This window comes from Macrobrachium nipponense, chromosome 11, assembly GCF_015104395.2.
Source record: "Macrobrachium nipponense isolate FS-2020 chromosome 11, ASM1510439v2, whole genome shotgun sequence".
In the NCBI taxonomy this organism is placed as follows: domain Eukaryota; kingdom Metazoa; phylum Arthropoda; class Malacostraca; order Decapoda; family Palaemonidae; genus Macrobrachium; species Macrobrachium nipponense.
In genome coordinates this window covers 6,412,226-6,426,602 of record NC_061087.1, presented here as the reverse complement: position 1 = coordinate 6,426,602, position 14,377 = coordinate 6,412,226, and the positions used below count along the sequence as shown (strand labels likewise).

At 39.1% G+C, this 14,377-nt stretch overlaps 1 protein-coding gene across 4 annotated transcripts in view; it reads left to right on the top strand.

Moving 5' to 3' along the window:
* Positions 1-14,377, top strand: part of LOC135217963 (intraflagellar transport protein 140 homolog) — a 109,541-nt gene that overhangs the window by 32,423 nt on the left and 62,741 nt on the right. For 2 of the 4 annotated variants that reach the window (XM_064254110.1, XM_064254235.1), the window contains exons 2-3: positions 10,916-11,069; positions 13,698-13,925. In XM_064254110.1, coding sequence (XP_064110180.1) covers positions 10,916-11,069; positions 13,698-13,925 — 382 coding nt within the window. Of the gene's footprint in view, positions 1-1,754; positions 1,803-10,596; positions 10,671-10,915; positions 11,070-13,697; positions 13,926-14,377 lie in introns of those variants that run through there. The other 2 variants (XM_064254298.1, XM_064254183.1) reach the window with 2 other exon arrangements.

Sequence of the window (14,377 nt, the reverse complement as noted above, 5' to 3'; positions counted from 1 at the left end):
ACAGACAGTATCATAATGTTATTTTTGCATTTTTTCTAAAAGTGACTATATCTCGGTTAGTAATAGCAGGTCAGAACATGATCCATCATGGATGTCTTATGCACTTTGTCGTAATATAACTTTGGCACCATTATCATGCATAGTCTTTCAAATTTGAGGATCACATTTTAGGATGAGGTGGCTGTCACACCTGCAGTGGGGTTCTAGAATAATCGGCTTATTTTCTCTTGTACATTAGGGATAGAATGCTTGTCAAACAATATATGAATCATATAATCTTTCTCTGTATAAATATTAGATTATAATTTTTGTCTTCTGATATCTTTACAACTCAGGTTGCTCAGTAGCAAATTTATGTTTTTGGATTGGGGTTTGGGAAAGAGAAATTGAACTAAATATACTGTACAGGAATGATGAAAGATACTAAAAAAGCAAGCAGAAATTACTATGGCTCTTGAGTAGCTATATGTTGTTAATCAGTAAAAGAAATATGCAAAACAAAGTTAAAATGTGATGATGGGAGGCACAGTGGTGCATAGTCAAAATCAGTTACATACCATGATAGCTTTGGGGATATTTCTTGTAGGGAGACATATGCATACTGGAATACAGGATTTTAGGGCAGGTTGACTGACTACTCCCCCCTCCCCCCCATAGAATCTCCACTAAAAGCTGTTACCCATTTACAGCTGGGTTGATTAAATGTAAGGCCAGTTGGAATTGAATCATAGACCTTACAATTGACAGCTCCACTGTAAATTAGACAGTGTATTATACAATTTAATCCAGAGCAAATAAAGAGCCTTCATCATCCCTCTGCTATGTATTGGTACTGTACCAATAATTCCTTTACAAAAAACTACATGCTCCTCAAACTAAAGTATCACTTTTTAATTAACCAGTTTGTTAGTTCATGCTGCAATCCAGGCCACTGTCGGCCATATCTGGAAGTATTTACACAAAGTTTCTTATGTTTAAGAAAATCATGCAAGAAGCATAGCTGTCAGTTTGTATGAATCCCTTTTAATACCTTGGAAAACCAAAGCAATACCTCATTATCCCCTACCTCCACCAACTCCTCTAACCCACCCCAAGAGTTGGGGATGAGTTCATACAAGGTTAAAGAGAGCTCACAGAGTTGTTAAGAATATAAATGGATGTAGAAAAATAGCAAAGCTACCACTATATCAAAAAGTAAATTTCTTGTGAATAATTTGCCACTGGAGATGCAATAAGGAAAAAAATACCAAAATCACTATCATTCAACAATTAAAAATATTTAAATTGGTGTTGGCAAACAATATTTTAAGTCATTGTTGGCAAAAATTTAAATTTAGTTTTTCAAATTATTACCAGACTGTTTGAGGCAGCCTAATTCTAGTCTGTCATGTATAAACTACTAATAGTTTAGGCATCTTATTAACCTCTGTTGATAAAATGTATAGTACTTTAAACTAGCCCTGTTGACTTAATATGACAGCCTCTGCCCAAGGTAGTACTGTGCATTTAATTTATTACACAAGTTTAGATTATACCCTATTTTACCTTTGATGGAAAGTATGTTTGAGACAGACCGTAGAAGTTCAGCTTCTTATAGACACCAAAATGTTGGTCATTTAGAACTGAGGCTAGCCTTGATTATTAATGTATATATAGTAATACCTCAATCTTACATGATTCAAGTTCCGCAAATTCATAATAACGTAAAATTTTCATTGGAACGTAACTAATTATCATATGCGATTTTTTCACAGACACGAATATTTGCAAATCCTCAAGAAACACCGCAGAACCCGGCAAAAGTATTTATGTTTTATTTTTTATGTAGAAATTTAAGTTTTGTACATGCAACTTCCCCGGCAGATATATACTTAGCTTATGTCTCTGACGTCCGACAGAAATTCGAATTTCGCGGCACATGCTGCAGGTAGGTCAGGTGATCTACCCCCCTGCCGCTGGGTGGCAGGAATAGGAACCATTCCCGTTCTAGAACCAGATTTTCTCTGTCGCGGTAGTGTCAACATATGTTGTTGCTACCTCCTGACTTGATTTTCGTTTTTCATCGCCATCAATCTTCTGGGCTGTCTTTTGCAGGGAAGTACTGGGTCTTTGGTTCGGCATACGCTTTTATTAACTTTTTAATGAATTTGGCTTCGAAAATTTCGAAGAATATATGACGTGTAACTACCGAAATTTTCGGTAGACACTCACATAGTTTGCAAGAAAGGGAAATATTAATATTTATTCATTAATACGTGTAATAAGTGTTAGAATTGATTGAGGAAATATACTGACTTCTACTTTAGGGAGGCAGTAAAGCATGTAACTAGATACGTTTCTTTTAAAGTTTTTTGGAAAACTCGTACTAATGAGCAATTAGAGTATTAACAGTACTAGTAGTGTTGCATCCTCATCACCTTCTTACTTCGCAGAAACTTCAAATTCATAATTGCAATTTGAAGACAAGGATTGTGGCTCAAAATGCGAGCTATTAAAAGGTAAGAAGTGATTACTAGTGTTCCCCATTGCAGTGGAGGGTGCGTCTGATCGGCTCTGTCTCGCTCTCAGGCCTAGACCTCTTTCAAGCTCCCAAGCCCAGGGGAGAAGGAATGTCGAAAGCCGTAAGGAGGTTTCAGAGAATCCCCACTGGTCAGGCGTCCCCTCGGCAGGTTCTGTAGAGCGTCCCAGACTGCCAAGGATAGCCATTGAAAAGGCATCCTTAAAAAAGTGCGTCTCTTCATCTTACATCCGAAAAGACGAAGAATGTATATGTTTTGATGATCTAGCGCGTTCTCTGAAAACTAAGAGAACACTGAGCAAGAGCCAGCCAGGAACTTAGGAAGCGCCTTCCAGCAAGCTAGCGTGAGCCACGTTCCAACAGCCAGCAGCGAGCCGCGTTCCAGAAAACAGACTAGCGCGAGCCGCGTTCCTACAACCAAACGCGAGCCGCGTTCTAGCAACTGAGCGCGAGCCGCGTTCTAGAAAATTTTTCTTGGCGCAAGGCGCCTTCAAAGAGACGAAGCGCCAGCCTGGCGCAAATTGCGCCAGAAAAACAGACGGCTAGACTCAAGGAGCCTTATAGTACAGTGGCAATCAGAACGATCCTTCCATTGAACGTTTCCGGGCAAGAGGCTCTTTCTAAAAGGGGTCTAGTAGGCGCTCGGAACTATCAGGGCGCACGGGACCTTCCACGCAGGCGGAACGTTCCAGGAGCGAGTCTCCTTTCTAGCGTGCGGAACATTCCAGGCGCGCGGAACTATCCAGGCGCTAGGCGCAAGGAGCCAGGCGCAAGAATATTCCAAATCTTCTTATGAGAGAGAGGTCAGTCGTGAGGCTCCTCTTTGAGTTTTTAACTTGAGCAACTTTCCCCTGGCAAAGGTGCAAGATGTCGCACAGGCGGCCGTCGCGTTTGTCAGAAGGATTCTGATACTAAGAGAAGCCATTTTTTTTTCATTATTCAGAAGACTCTGTGTTTGGCAGTTCCTCTTAATGCGGACTCTCTCCTTCATTCATGCTCTTCCCTCGTTATGAAGAGGCAAGAGCTTTGGGAGTTTTTCTTATAAGAATCTCATCGACGTTTGGGTATGATGGCGGATAGGAAATATCTACTTCCTTCCGTAAACCCTACAGATGAACAGGAATTCTGTCTCTTCCGCGATTTATGAGGAAATCACGAAGATTTAAAGAGTTCCTGGATTAACTTCCTTCCTTAAGGAGATATATATACTCTTTCTATCGTTCTATTAACGAAAAGAACGAAGACAGTAAAAATTTTTCCTTTCTCTATCTGCCTCGGCAGGGAAAGAAGGTAGTAGAGTATCTGCTGTATGAGAATACGATACGGCAAATCACACATACCGTTTAGTTACTTTTTCTTTCGCAGAGCAAACTCCAATTACGCCAGTATCCTTCCAGGAATTTCCTAGGGAAGGGACTAGGAGACGCTTAAAGGTGGGATTGTTAAGACAACACCTACTTAGCTTCTAGATTTATCGAAATCTTGTTGCTTAAATATGCATTAATAAGAACTTCCTGAAGTTCAATAATAATTTTATAAGATTCCTTTATTTAATGGAGTAGCTGGCAACTCTTGAAGAGTAAGGCCAGACGGCTAACGGAGACTGCTATCGCGCCTTAGAGACCAACGCAGTAACATGTAGGTGCGGTCATGAGTAGTTGGTTACATGTCTCTCTCCTGCGGGATGGAATAACTAACCGTGTCTCTCCCCTACAATCGCGGTTTTAGCCTCGGATTGAGGGGATAGTTAAGCAAACATAAATAAAATATTGTCTGCCTTTTGCTAAGAAGCTTTCAATAAGAAAGATATTACAACATTTCAATGCTGTTTACCGTAGGTAACATTATTAAAGGATTCTAACGCAGCGGAACTCTATATTATATGATGCTCTCATGCTTACGAAAGCATGGCTTATTAGAGTACATGCTTAGTGAGAAGATGAATGTAGTAGAAGAGAATTCACTTTAAGACTACGGTATGGTCAAGTCTTATGCACATACCGAGGTTAACTACAGAATTCCTAGTATCCTTACAAAGGTTTCCTAGATTAATGCTGTTTACCACAATGTGACAGTATTATAAAGGATTCTAATACGGCAGAGCACGATATAATATAATTCTCTCATCCTTTCGAGAAACGCACACAACCTTTTTAGAATCGGATATTGCTCAAGAGAAGATGGGTGAGTCGGATGGGAAACATTCTCTTAGTGGCAGAAGTTGTTTCCCTGAATGGACTATACTACGTATATAAAAGTTTTTTCCTACTAAGAACGGAATTAACACGTGAAGGATGTCGGGTACCATAAAGGCACAGATGTTCTGGCACATAAACCTTAAAAGAAAAAACTAGAAGGAAGCGCCAGCCTGGCGCAGAGCGTCAGAAGCGCCAGCCTGGCGCAAATTGCGCCAGAAGCGCCAGCCTGGCGCAATGCGCCAGAAGCGCCAGCCTGGCGCAATGCGCCAGAAGCACCATCCAAGATATTTTCTCGTTTTTAGCGAGTTATTAACCTAAGAGTCCAGTAGTGGTTGGTTTGGTGTTTGCTTCTCACCTCGGTGGTCGCGGGTTCGATTCTCGGCCATTCCATTGAGGAGTGAGAGATGTGGATTTCTGGTGATAGAAGTTCACTCTCGACGTGGTTCGGAAGTCACGTAAAAACACCATACAAACAAACAAACAAACCAGTAGCCTCTCGGAGGCTCGGTAACGGCAAGATTCGTTCCTGATTTCATTACCCATTTAATCAGAAAGGGGTCGCTTACAAGGAATGATGAAATGATTTATTTTAATCACTTAGGCCAATTCCACGACTCTCTCATATCGCAAAGAGCATCGAGAATCTCTTTTTTCGCCCCTGTTCGCGTTAACAAAAGAGAACCTAATTGGGAACAGACACGGAACGTAACGATCCTTAAGAGGTTCGATGCAAGATTTTGCATGTCCGTGAGAACATTCTCGATCGAAGATAATAACTGTTAACGTATGTCTAACATTTATTGAAAAGAGTTTTGAGAACCTGCGGAAATCTTCTTCATAGATCTCTTCGCAAGGTAGAAGACGAACAGGCTTCCTATAGACTGCTTCCTTTTCCTCGAACCAAGAGAGGTAGCAATATACGACATCTTTAATTTAAAGAAGGGGAAGGGGAACAAAACTTTAGTCTTTTTTCCCCTAGTTATAAATTCTCAACAGATATTAAGATAAATGGGCGTCAAAGGAAGAGAGGATGAATGCCTCATTTTGGCCTTAGAGAGGTTGGATTCACAGAAGTCACGTTCTTCTCACAGCATGTTTCGTAAGGCTTTTCCAAGAGTATCTGGATATTCTATCAGAATCTATTATAAATAGACCTGAAAAACCTCTCCACTCTGAGTCTGTCCGCGTGCAGACTGACCTGAAGTGGACATGAATGAGAGGATTTTTCAAGGTAAATGACAATAGTCATGGCTAAGACATAGAATTGCTGCAGATCGTGCTAGATGGAATGAGGAAACTGTCCTTTTCCGATACCTCTGTGAACCACATAGCGAGGTTCTTTCTTCACTTTCAGAGGAAGAATCACCTAGGATATATCTGCTATCAAAGAACGCAGTAAAAGGCTATACTCTGTCTCTACAAGGGGAATTAGAGATAACAGAAGATTAAGATCTTCGGGATCTTGTACGATACCGCAATACGACAAGAGTAGGATATCATGTACTTCGAATGGGATCTTTTTGTGGCCACAGATTCCGTGTTCCGACAAAATGGAACTGCTCCTCATCAAACTTCTTTGAGAAAGTTTATGAAGGAATTCTTTGTTTCTCTTAACCCTAAACGACCAAGAAGACAAGTGAATTTTTTGTGCATTGGAATCTTGCATCAGATTCAATGGAGGACTCGGCAATGGTTCTTTGCCAGCATAGTATGTCTGGCAAAAGAACTAAAACCCTCTATTCCTGACGCAAAGCTTTCAGATAGAAGTTTCGTTGCCCAGGCAGGGTACTTACTTTTTCATCTACAGAAGAAGAGATGGTTTAAACGTTTGCCTACAGAGTCTTCGGGGTGCGATGAGGGCTCGAAATGCTTCCCAGAAGGTATTCAGAAGGATACAATAAGAGCTAGAATAAATCAGGGTCCGCCCAATTTCAGCTCGGAGTCTCCTTCGACTTCCAGACTCCTTCCCTTCCTTCGGGCAAGGATAGGGAAGATTCTGCAACGAGGAACCTCATCAACATGTAAGAAGAGATCTCGTTAGCAAAGGAAGTATTCACGAAGGATCCTCCTCGGAGGAAGACTCTTCTCTCTTGTATTGTTAGATATCCTGTCGTCTACTGGATGTAGCTGACTACAATCACCTCCCCTTGCCAGGGGCCAAAAGCTCAAAGGGGAAGAATTTCTTCCACCCTTCTCCAGTCTCCTGATAGACTATGTGGTTGTTCAGGACTCTCGGACAATGTAGCGCCAGCCAGGCGCCAAATGCCAATACAGGCGAAAAACGCCAGAGGCGGACAGTTCCAAGGAACTCTGTCATGGTCGGATACTGAGAAGGAGTGGGCCTCCAACCTGGCGCAAATGCGCCAGAGGCGAACAAATCGGACAGATATAAGAGTGTCCGATGTGGACATCGCCAGACAGCCTAGAGACTCTTCCAAGCTCGAAGCTCCAGCAAGTGTGGAGGAGCCAAGCCAGGCGCGAGGCGCCAGCCAGGCTCTAGGAGCCAGCCAGGCGCCATCCAGGTGCCAGGCTCCTTCAAGGCTAGGCTCCAGTCAGGATTGAGGATCCATCCAGGCGCAAGGCTCCTTCCAGTAAAGAGAAACCTAAAGCTCTGTCATGTAAGAGGGCTAGTCCCCATTGATATGATACAGGTAAGGCTCTGCCATGTAAGTGGGTCAGCCCCCATTGGCACGATCCGAGAAGGCTCTGTCGTGTAAGCGGGCTAGCCCCCATTGACATGATCCAGAAGGGTTTGTCAGTCATAGGTCCCTACCTCGCTGAAACTCTTGAGGCATGCAGACTCATAGACAGTAATCATGAAGTCTTCTGCCAAGCTCCAGGCGCAAGGCGCCAGCCAGACGCAAGGCTCCAGCCAGGCGCGAGGCGCTAGCCAGGAGGGAGGAGCCAATCAGGCGCCAGCCAGGCGTGAGGCGCCATCCAGGCGCGAGGCGCCATCCAGGCGCGAGGCTCCAGCCAGGCTCTAGGCGCCATTCAGGCGCAAGGCTCCAGCCAGGCGCGAGGCGCTAAGCGCCTGCCAGGCACGAAGCGCTAGCCAGGCTCCAGGCTTCACCCAGAAGAGATCTATATCAAAGAATGCCCTGGCCTTCTTTGAGACAATGTGATCTCCTAAGCACTTGACAAGTGCATTGATGATTCCTTCAAACAGCTGAGAATTAAAAGCGCATGAAGTGCGAGCTTTTCCAAATTCTTGTTCTTTCCTTAACAATATGTCATAAGGACATATTAGCTGTCACATACGGGAGATGCAACTCTGTGTTGACTTCCCATATCCGAAGGATGTCAAGATAACCTACGAGAGATCCTTCTCTCTTGGTTGATACGTGTCTGCGGATACATTGCTGGGATAGGGAGCCGATACTGATCCTTAACTAGTGAGTTAAATTTTATTTAACGTCGTGTTTTTTCTTTGGGTTGTTTGAAAGGAGTTTGGGGATAACTCTTATCAACTTAAGCACTAACCCTCATGTTAGGATCAGGTGATCGGGATCGGTGTTGTGCTCCTTAATTATGCCACTAGGCATAGGCATATTGTCATGTAAGAGGCTCTGTCGAGTAAATGGATAAGACCCCATCGACAGACCCACAAGAACTCTTAGCCATAGGTCACATCCTCGCTGAGGCTCTTGAGGCGAAGCAGATTCCTGGGCATTAGCCATGGAATCTTCCGCCTGAACAAGTAGGAACCAAGGTTTTATTTATTTATTACCTACAACGTATGTTGTTTACCTGTCTATTCAGTAAATAGTTGTCTCTTACCCACCACCAAGGGTGTCAATCAGCTAAGTATATATCTGCCGGGGAAGTTGCATGTACAAAAATGATATTGTTAGAATACAATAAAGTTTTGTACATACTTACCCGGCAGATATATACTTAGCTTATGTCTCTGACGTCCGACAGAAATTCGAATTTCGCGGCACACGCTGCAGGTAGGTCAGGTGATCTACCCCCCTGCCGCTGGGTGGCAGGAATAGGAACCATTCCCGTTCTAGAACCAGATTTTCTCTTCCACCTGTCTCCTGAGGGGAGGCTGGGTGGGCCATTCATCGTATATATCTGCCGGGTAAGTATGTACAAAACTTTATTGTATTCTAACAATATCATTTTTAAAGCTTTTATGTGGAAAATCTGTATTAAAACTGTATTCATTTTATTTTTGTTCATACTTATGTTAATGATACAAAGGTAATTACAGCACCTACAGTTAGTGTATTTTTACAAGATGTGATACCCATTCACAAAGTTACTGCACTTTTCAAAAATTATATCCCTTCAGAAACTTTGATTAATTTCTGAAGTGCTAGTATTACAATTAATATAAGTTTTCATGCTTTTAAGTGTAAAATTGGTATGGAAATTTTGTTTATATTTATATTTTTAAATATGATACAAAGGCAGTACATAATTCGCAAAGTGTTTGTCACTAGGACCTCACATAATCATGAGATAAGATTGTTCAGTGGGGCTGGGTTAATAAAATGAATTCATTAATGTACTAGTAAAACATGTCAAAGACATAACTAAGAGTTGTCATTCTGTGAAAATTACCTCAGAGAAATGTGCATAAAGTACATGTGTGTACGTGCATATTTCTCTCTCTCTCTCTCTACCTCTTGTTCGTAGTTAGCCCTCACTACTTGATTTTAAATTGATTGAATTTTACCTTTACCCTCTGCGAAGATTATGCACTACATTCATAGTACATATTTTCTTTTTTTTTTTACAGAATTGTGTATACCTTCATTATAAACTGTGATGTATGAAGTTTACCTAGTAACGCAAAGAAAACTTCTTTTACTTTGTTAGGGAAAAAGAAAATGTCATCCCATGAGTTAGGGGTACGTAACGTTAGTATACGTACGAAACTTTATACGTACGTATATAATAGTTACTGTAACTATATTTTAACATGATCCATTTATTTCTTTTTAAAGGGTAATGTATTAAATAAACGTTTAAATGGAATTACAGTAATATTAATTTCAAGTAAAATTTAGGTTAATACTTTGGGAGCAGGATTAGGGTCATATTTAGTGTTTAAACTCTAGGGTTTCTGGAACCTAACCTTGCATAAGTTTGAAGTATTACTGGATGCGAATATACATTGAAACTATTATGCATCCTAAAATAGTGTGGGATGTGTCATGATGTAAGTTAGCTAAGGATACAATGTCATGGTTGGACTAAAACTCACTGGAGGTAAGTTACCTAAATAGCTTAAAGATTTTCTACTTATTGAATTCAAGTTCTTTGCAGCTTTTATTTGGGAAAAGGTTCTGTATGGCCCTCTTAGAATTTGAAATATTTTTAATTTGCAAATCAATGTCATTTAGAAAATGGTGCCTTATGAAACTATTCTACTGCACAAGAGTATGAAGACAAGATGTTGACAGGCTAATGATGCATTTATAAATCTTACATTGAAGCATGAGAATGTACGTATATCAAAGTCATCTACAGTATTAGTATCTTTTCAAAGTGCTATGTATATTTATGTACAGTTCATGTTTTATATAGGCTAATTAAATTTATGAAAATGATGTTTTAGTTGTATTTGTGGTTACAGTTGTCATGTATAACTGTGCAATTTATTACTGGTGCAAGTTAAACAACATTTCTTCTCCTTTTGAAATGTTTACTTGAAAAAAATCCTGTTTATATTATGAACCAATATGAGTTTCCCCAATTATTATTCCTTTCAGATTATTTTATGTAGCTCATAATGCTTTTAAAAATTCTTTGTTTTTATTAAGCACAGTGCATCCAGTGTTCTAAACTGTAAATGTTCAGTGCTTTTATTTATCCCCTGATGTCTGTCTTCTCTTATTCTCTTGCTTCAGTTTTCTATATGTACGCGGTTACATTTCTTGGCAGGCATGTAGAGACCTACACAAAGATGCAGTGGTAATTAAAATGAAGATAAATCACTCACTGTGAGTAGTAGTTATCTGGGTTAGGCTCCTTCTCAATTCAAATGAAACTTTTGTATTGCTACTTATTTTGCATTAGAATTTTTATGATGATGTTCATGTTTGTTTGCCCTGGATCAGCCTAATGTAATCTTTCTAGTGCACTCAAGCAGTTTAATCACTAAAAGTAACTTCATTGTTTGAGCTCAGCATTGTCATTGCCTTCTTATCTTGTGAAGAATCCTAATTTACTGTTTTCTTTGTTTCAGGAAAAAGATGTCCTTATATTTTGACTGTATTGTTGAAAGCCCCCTCACCAATGCTATCAACACACAGATTGCTTGGCATGCCCAAGCAACATGCTTGGCTGTTGCATCATACAGTGAGGACAAGGGAGGAGCTATTAATGTGTATACAGGAGAGGTAAGATTGTCTTGAATTCCAAGCATATTTGCTTTTTGTAATGGGTGTTTATACTGTTTTTGTGCTGTCATTTTATTACTGTTAATCTTCATTTTTTAGCACTGTAACAAGCCACATTATTTCACATGAACTTCAAAGTGCATGGTCATATCTGCTGTTATTCATTGTTATTTGTCAGTTTTTACAGCAGAGCAGACAGCCAATGAGAAAGCTCTAGAGGAAGTATATCGTATGAGGGGTCATAATTTTACAATCTATTCTGACTCTCTTATTTGTGTTTCAGCGGTAAAGGTTTTATATTTTTCAAATCCAATTATAATCAAAATTCTCATGAATGGCTGTTTTGTCTTGCCAGCAAGTCCCAAAAATTCAGTGTTGTTGGGTTCCAGCTTATGTTGTATTTGAGGAAATGAAGCAGCAGACAGGGAAGCAAAGCAAACAGTCCTATCAAATATCATTAATTACCGTAAGGTGCCTCACAGTGACATGAAAATGGTAACTTGTTTTCATTTTAGAAGACAATGGCAAGGGAGATAGAGCCTACAAAATTCTAAAAACATTCAATGCAAATATAGATACATCCATCTGTAGAACATTGGTTTTCAGTTTATCAATTGTATAGATGCTATGAAACTAGACTTTCCCAACTCAGAATTGATAATTCTTTTTTAACTCTTAGTTTTATCCTATCAAGAGACAATCCTCTAGTGTGTGCTCACAGCTGGGCCAGCCTGATAGTGGAACATGTGCTGTTGGGTTGTCAGTTTTATTGTTGTATACATTGAAGATGTCATTTGAATGCAAAGGTATAACTGAAATTTTAGGTGATAACTGTGATGTATTAAGCTTAATGACATTTTAAAAGGACATAGGTAAACCATAGCTGTGCATATATGATTGTTACCATGTGTACAAAAATGTATTTGTTAAAGTGTATTAATCTGTGTACAGTAAATGTATTTGTTGAAATGCAATAATCTAGGTTGTATGTAGCCTATGTGTCATTGTGTACCTAATTGTTTGTTTTTAGGGGGCAAATTTCTTCCTTAACCTAATTTTAGTGCTGAATGACCATATAGGTCCCAGTATATTCCAATCCAATCCAATCCATATCTGTAAGTAGACCATAAGACCGAAGTAATCACTAGTTCGCACTTACTGTGGTTATTGATTATAAGATGAACTTGTGGTATAAAGCTGTTCTACACTACTTGCAAACTTGTTCAATAAATTTTATGACATGCCCATTAACAGTGAAGCTAGGACTAGATTTATTTTATTCTTATGATTTGCAAGACAGTGTTATAATCTTAAATGGTTAATTTTTATATGATTTTTATATGATGATTGCTCAGTGAATACATGTTTTACTGGGTTGTTGCTATAAGCACTTATTATTTTTGCAACCAGATTCTTTAGTTGATGATTGAAAATGATTATGTACAGTATTGGTGTTTAAAAGCCTGAGTGAGTTTGTTTTTTGTTATAGTACAGAATTCCTATTACTGTGGACAACTTGCTTTTGTGTTGCCAAAGACATTTCTTATATCACTGTGAAGCAGTGGCAGTGGATTCAATAGGAGCACAGCATCATCATTATCAGACTTAAAATCATGGCATCCTCACCACTGACTTATTTTTCAATCTAGAGATATAAATATGTCATTCCTTTACAGATGACTATGAAACAAACAGTCCTTCAATATACTCCGGGAAATTTTGGAGCAAACAGTCTTACAATTTTTTTATGTAAAATGCAATGAGAATGCAGTTTACATAGTTTTAAATGCACCCAAAGCATTTAAATTAAGGTTTTCTTAGGATTTTTGATGATGTTCCGGCTTACGATGATTTTCGGCTTACAAAGCGTCTCAAGAACGGAACCCCCATCGTAATTCGGGGACTGCCTGTACTGTAATTATACTTTGTAGCTTCACTCTGTGCAGTCAAGGTGCTTTTTGATTAGTTTATTGTATGGTACATTATAGTTTGGGTTCATAATTTGAAAAGCTGGATTAAAAGTATTTTATAGCTGATGTATTTACTTGAATTAATACATTGTAGATCTGCTTCTATGGTTAGAGTAAGTGTTATTATGGATAGTGTATTTGTAAGTTAACAAACTGTATTTGCATAATTCGTGAATACTTAAACCACTCTAAAAATGCTTAAACTGCCTATTTTGATAGTTAAAACAAACAAAAAATCTTCTAAAAATGCTGATACCCGAGTTTTTTAATAGCTTTATCACAAAAAGGGCATTTTGTAATGAAAATGGTATGAAAATACAGTAATTTGTGAATATTTCTCAGTGAAAAATACCGTGAATAGGCAAATTTTCTGCGAACAATGGGTATATAAGGTCCTTAGAAAAATCCGCAAAGAGGCGATTCCGCAAATCATGAGTCCGCGAATAGTGGGAGTTAACATTACATTTATGAAGACATATCTATACTCTTACCATGATGATTAGTATTATTTTTATGTTGTGTAACCAGACCGTATTTCTAATGTGAGAATACTAATTTGATATACTGATTTTCATGATACTTTAGTTATGTAATATTCAAAGGTATTTTTGAGGAAGTTTACCATTAATAACACCTCATTGTTCCTTTTTTGCTACAGGGTAAGCTTTGTGATGAAGTTGATATTCCTCCGCATCCAACTGCCCAGGTAACATCAATTGTCTGGCACCCAAACAAACGCATAATGGCAGTTGGATGGGAGTCTGGGGAGCTGTTTATCTGGAATGACCATGATAAGGAGTTGCATGAGATCCAGAGTCTGCACCGAGCACCAATTTCTGTTCTTTCGTTCAGTTCTGGAGGAACAAGATTGGTTTCAGGAGATGCTGTAAGTAAAATGCAATTCAGTACATTAGAGAAAGGTGCAAGAGAAAACTGATGAAGTTAGTCTAGTCAGATTTTAATTGGTTTAATTTTTTTAAGGGCTCTGTTTTATACTGATTATGTCAGGAGATCAGAGAATTTAGTTTTACCCGTGATTTCCTTTCTGCTGTAGTTTTGCTAATTATGTACTATATTGACTTTGTAAAAAGTTGACAATAGTACCTAAACTTCATGTTGTTTGTTTCTTAACAAACCCATTATGTATACATAAATGGTAACTACATTTATGGTCAGTGAGTGTCCCTAGACCATGAAGTAAATCATTAATAGTGTAACATGTGTGCCAAAATGGGCCTTATGTATGTATTAGTTTTTTGCTTTTCTTTTTGTGTGTTGTGGTCACAAAGGCAATTGGAGTAGGACAACTGATTACCAATAACAGCCTACTGAATGAGA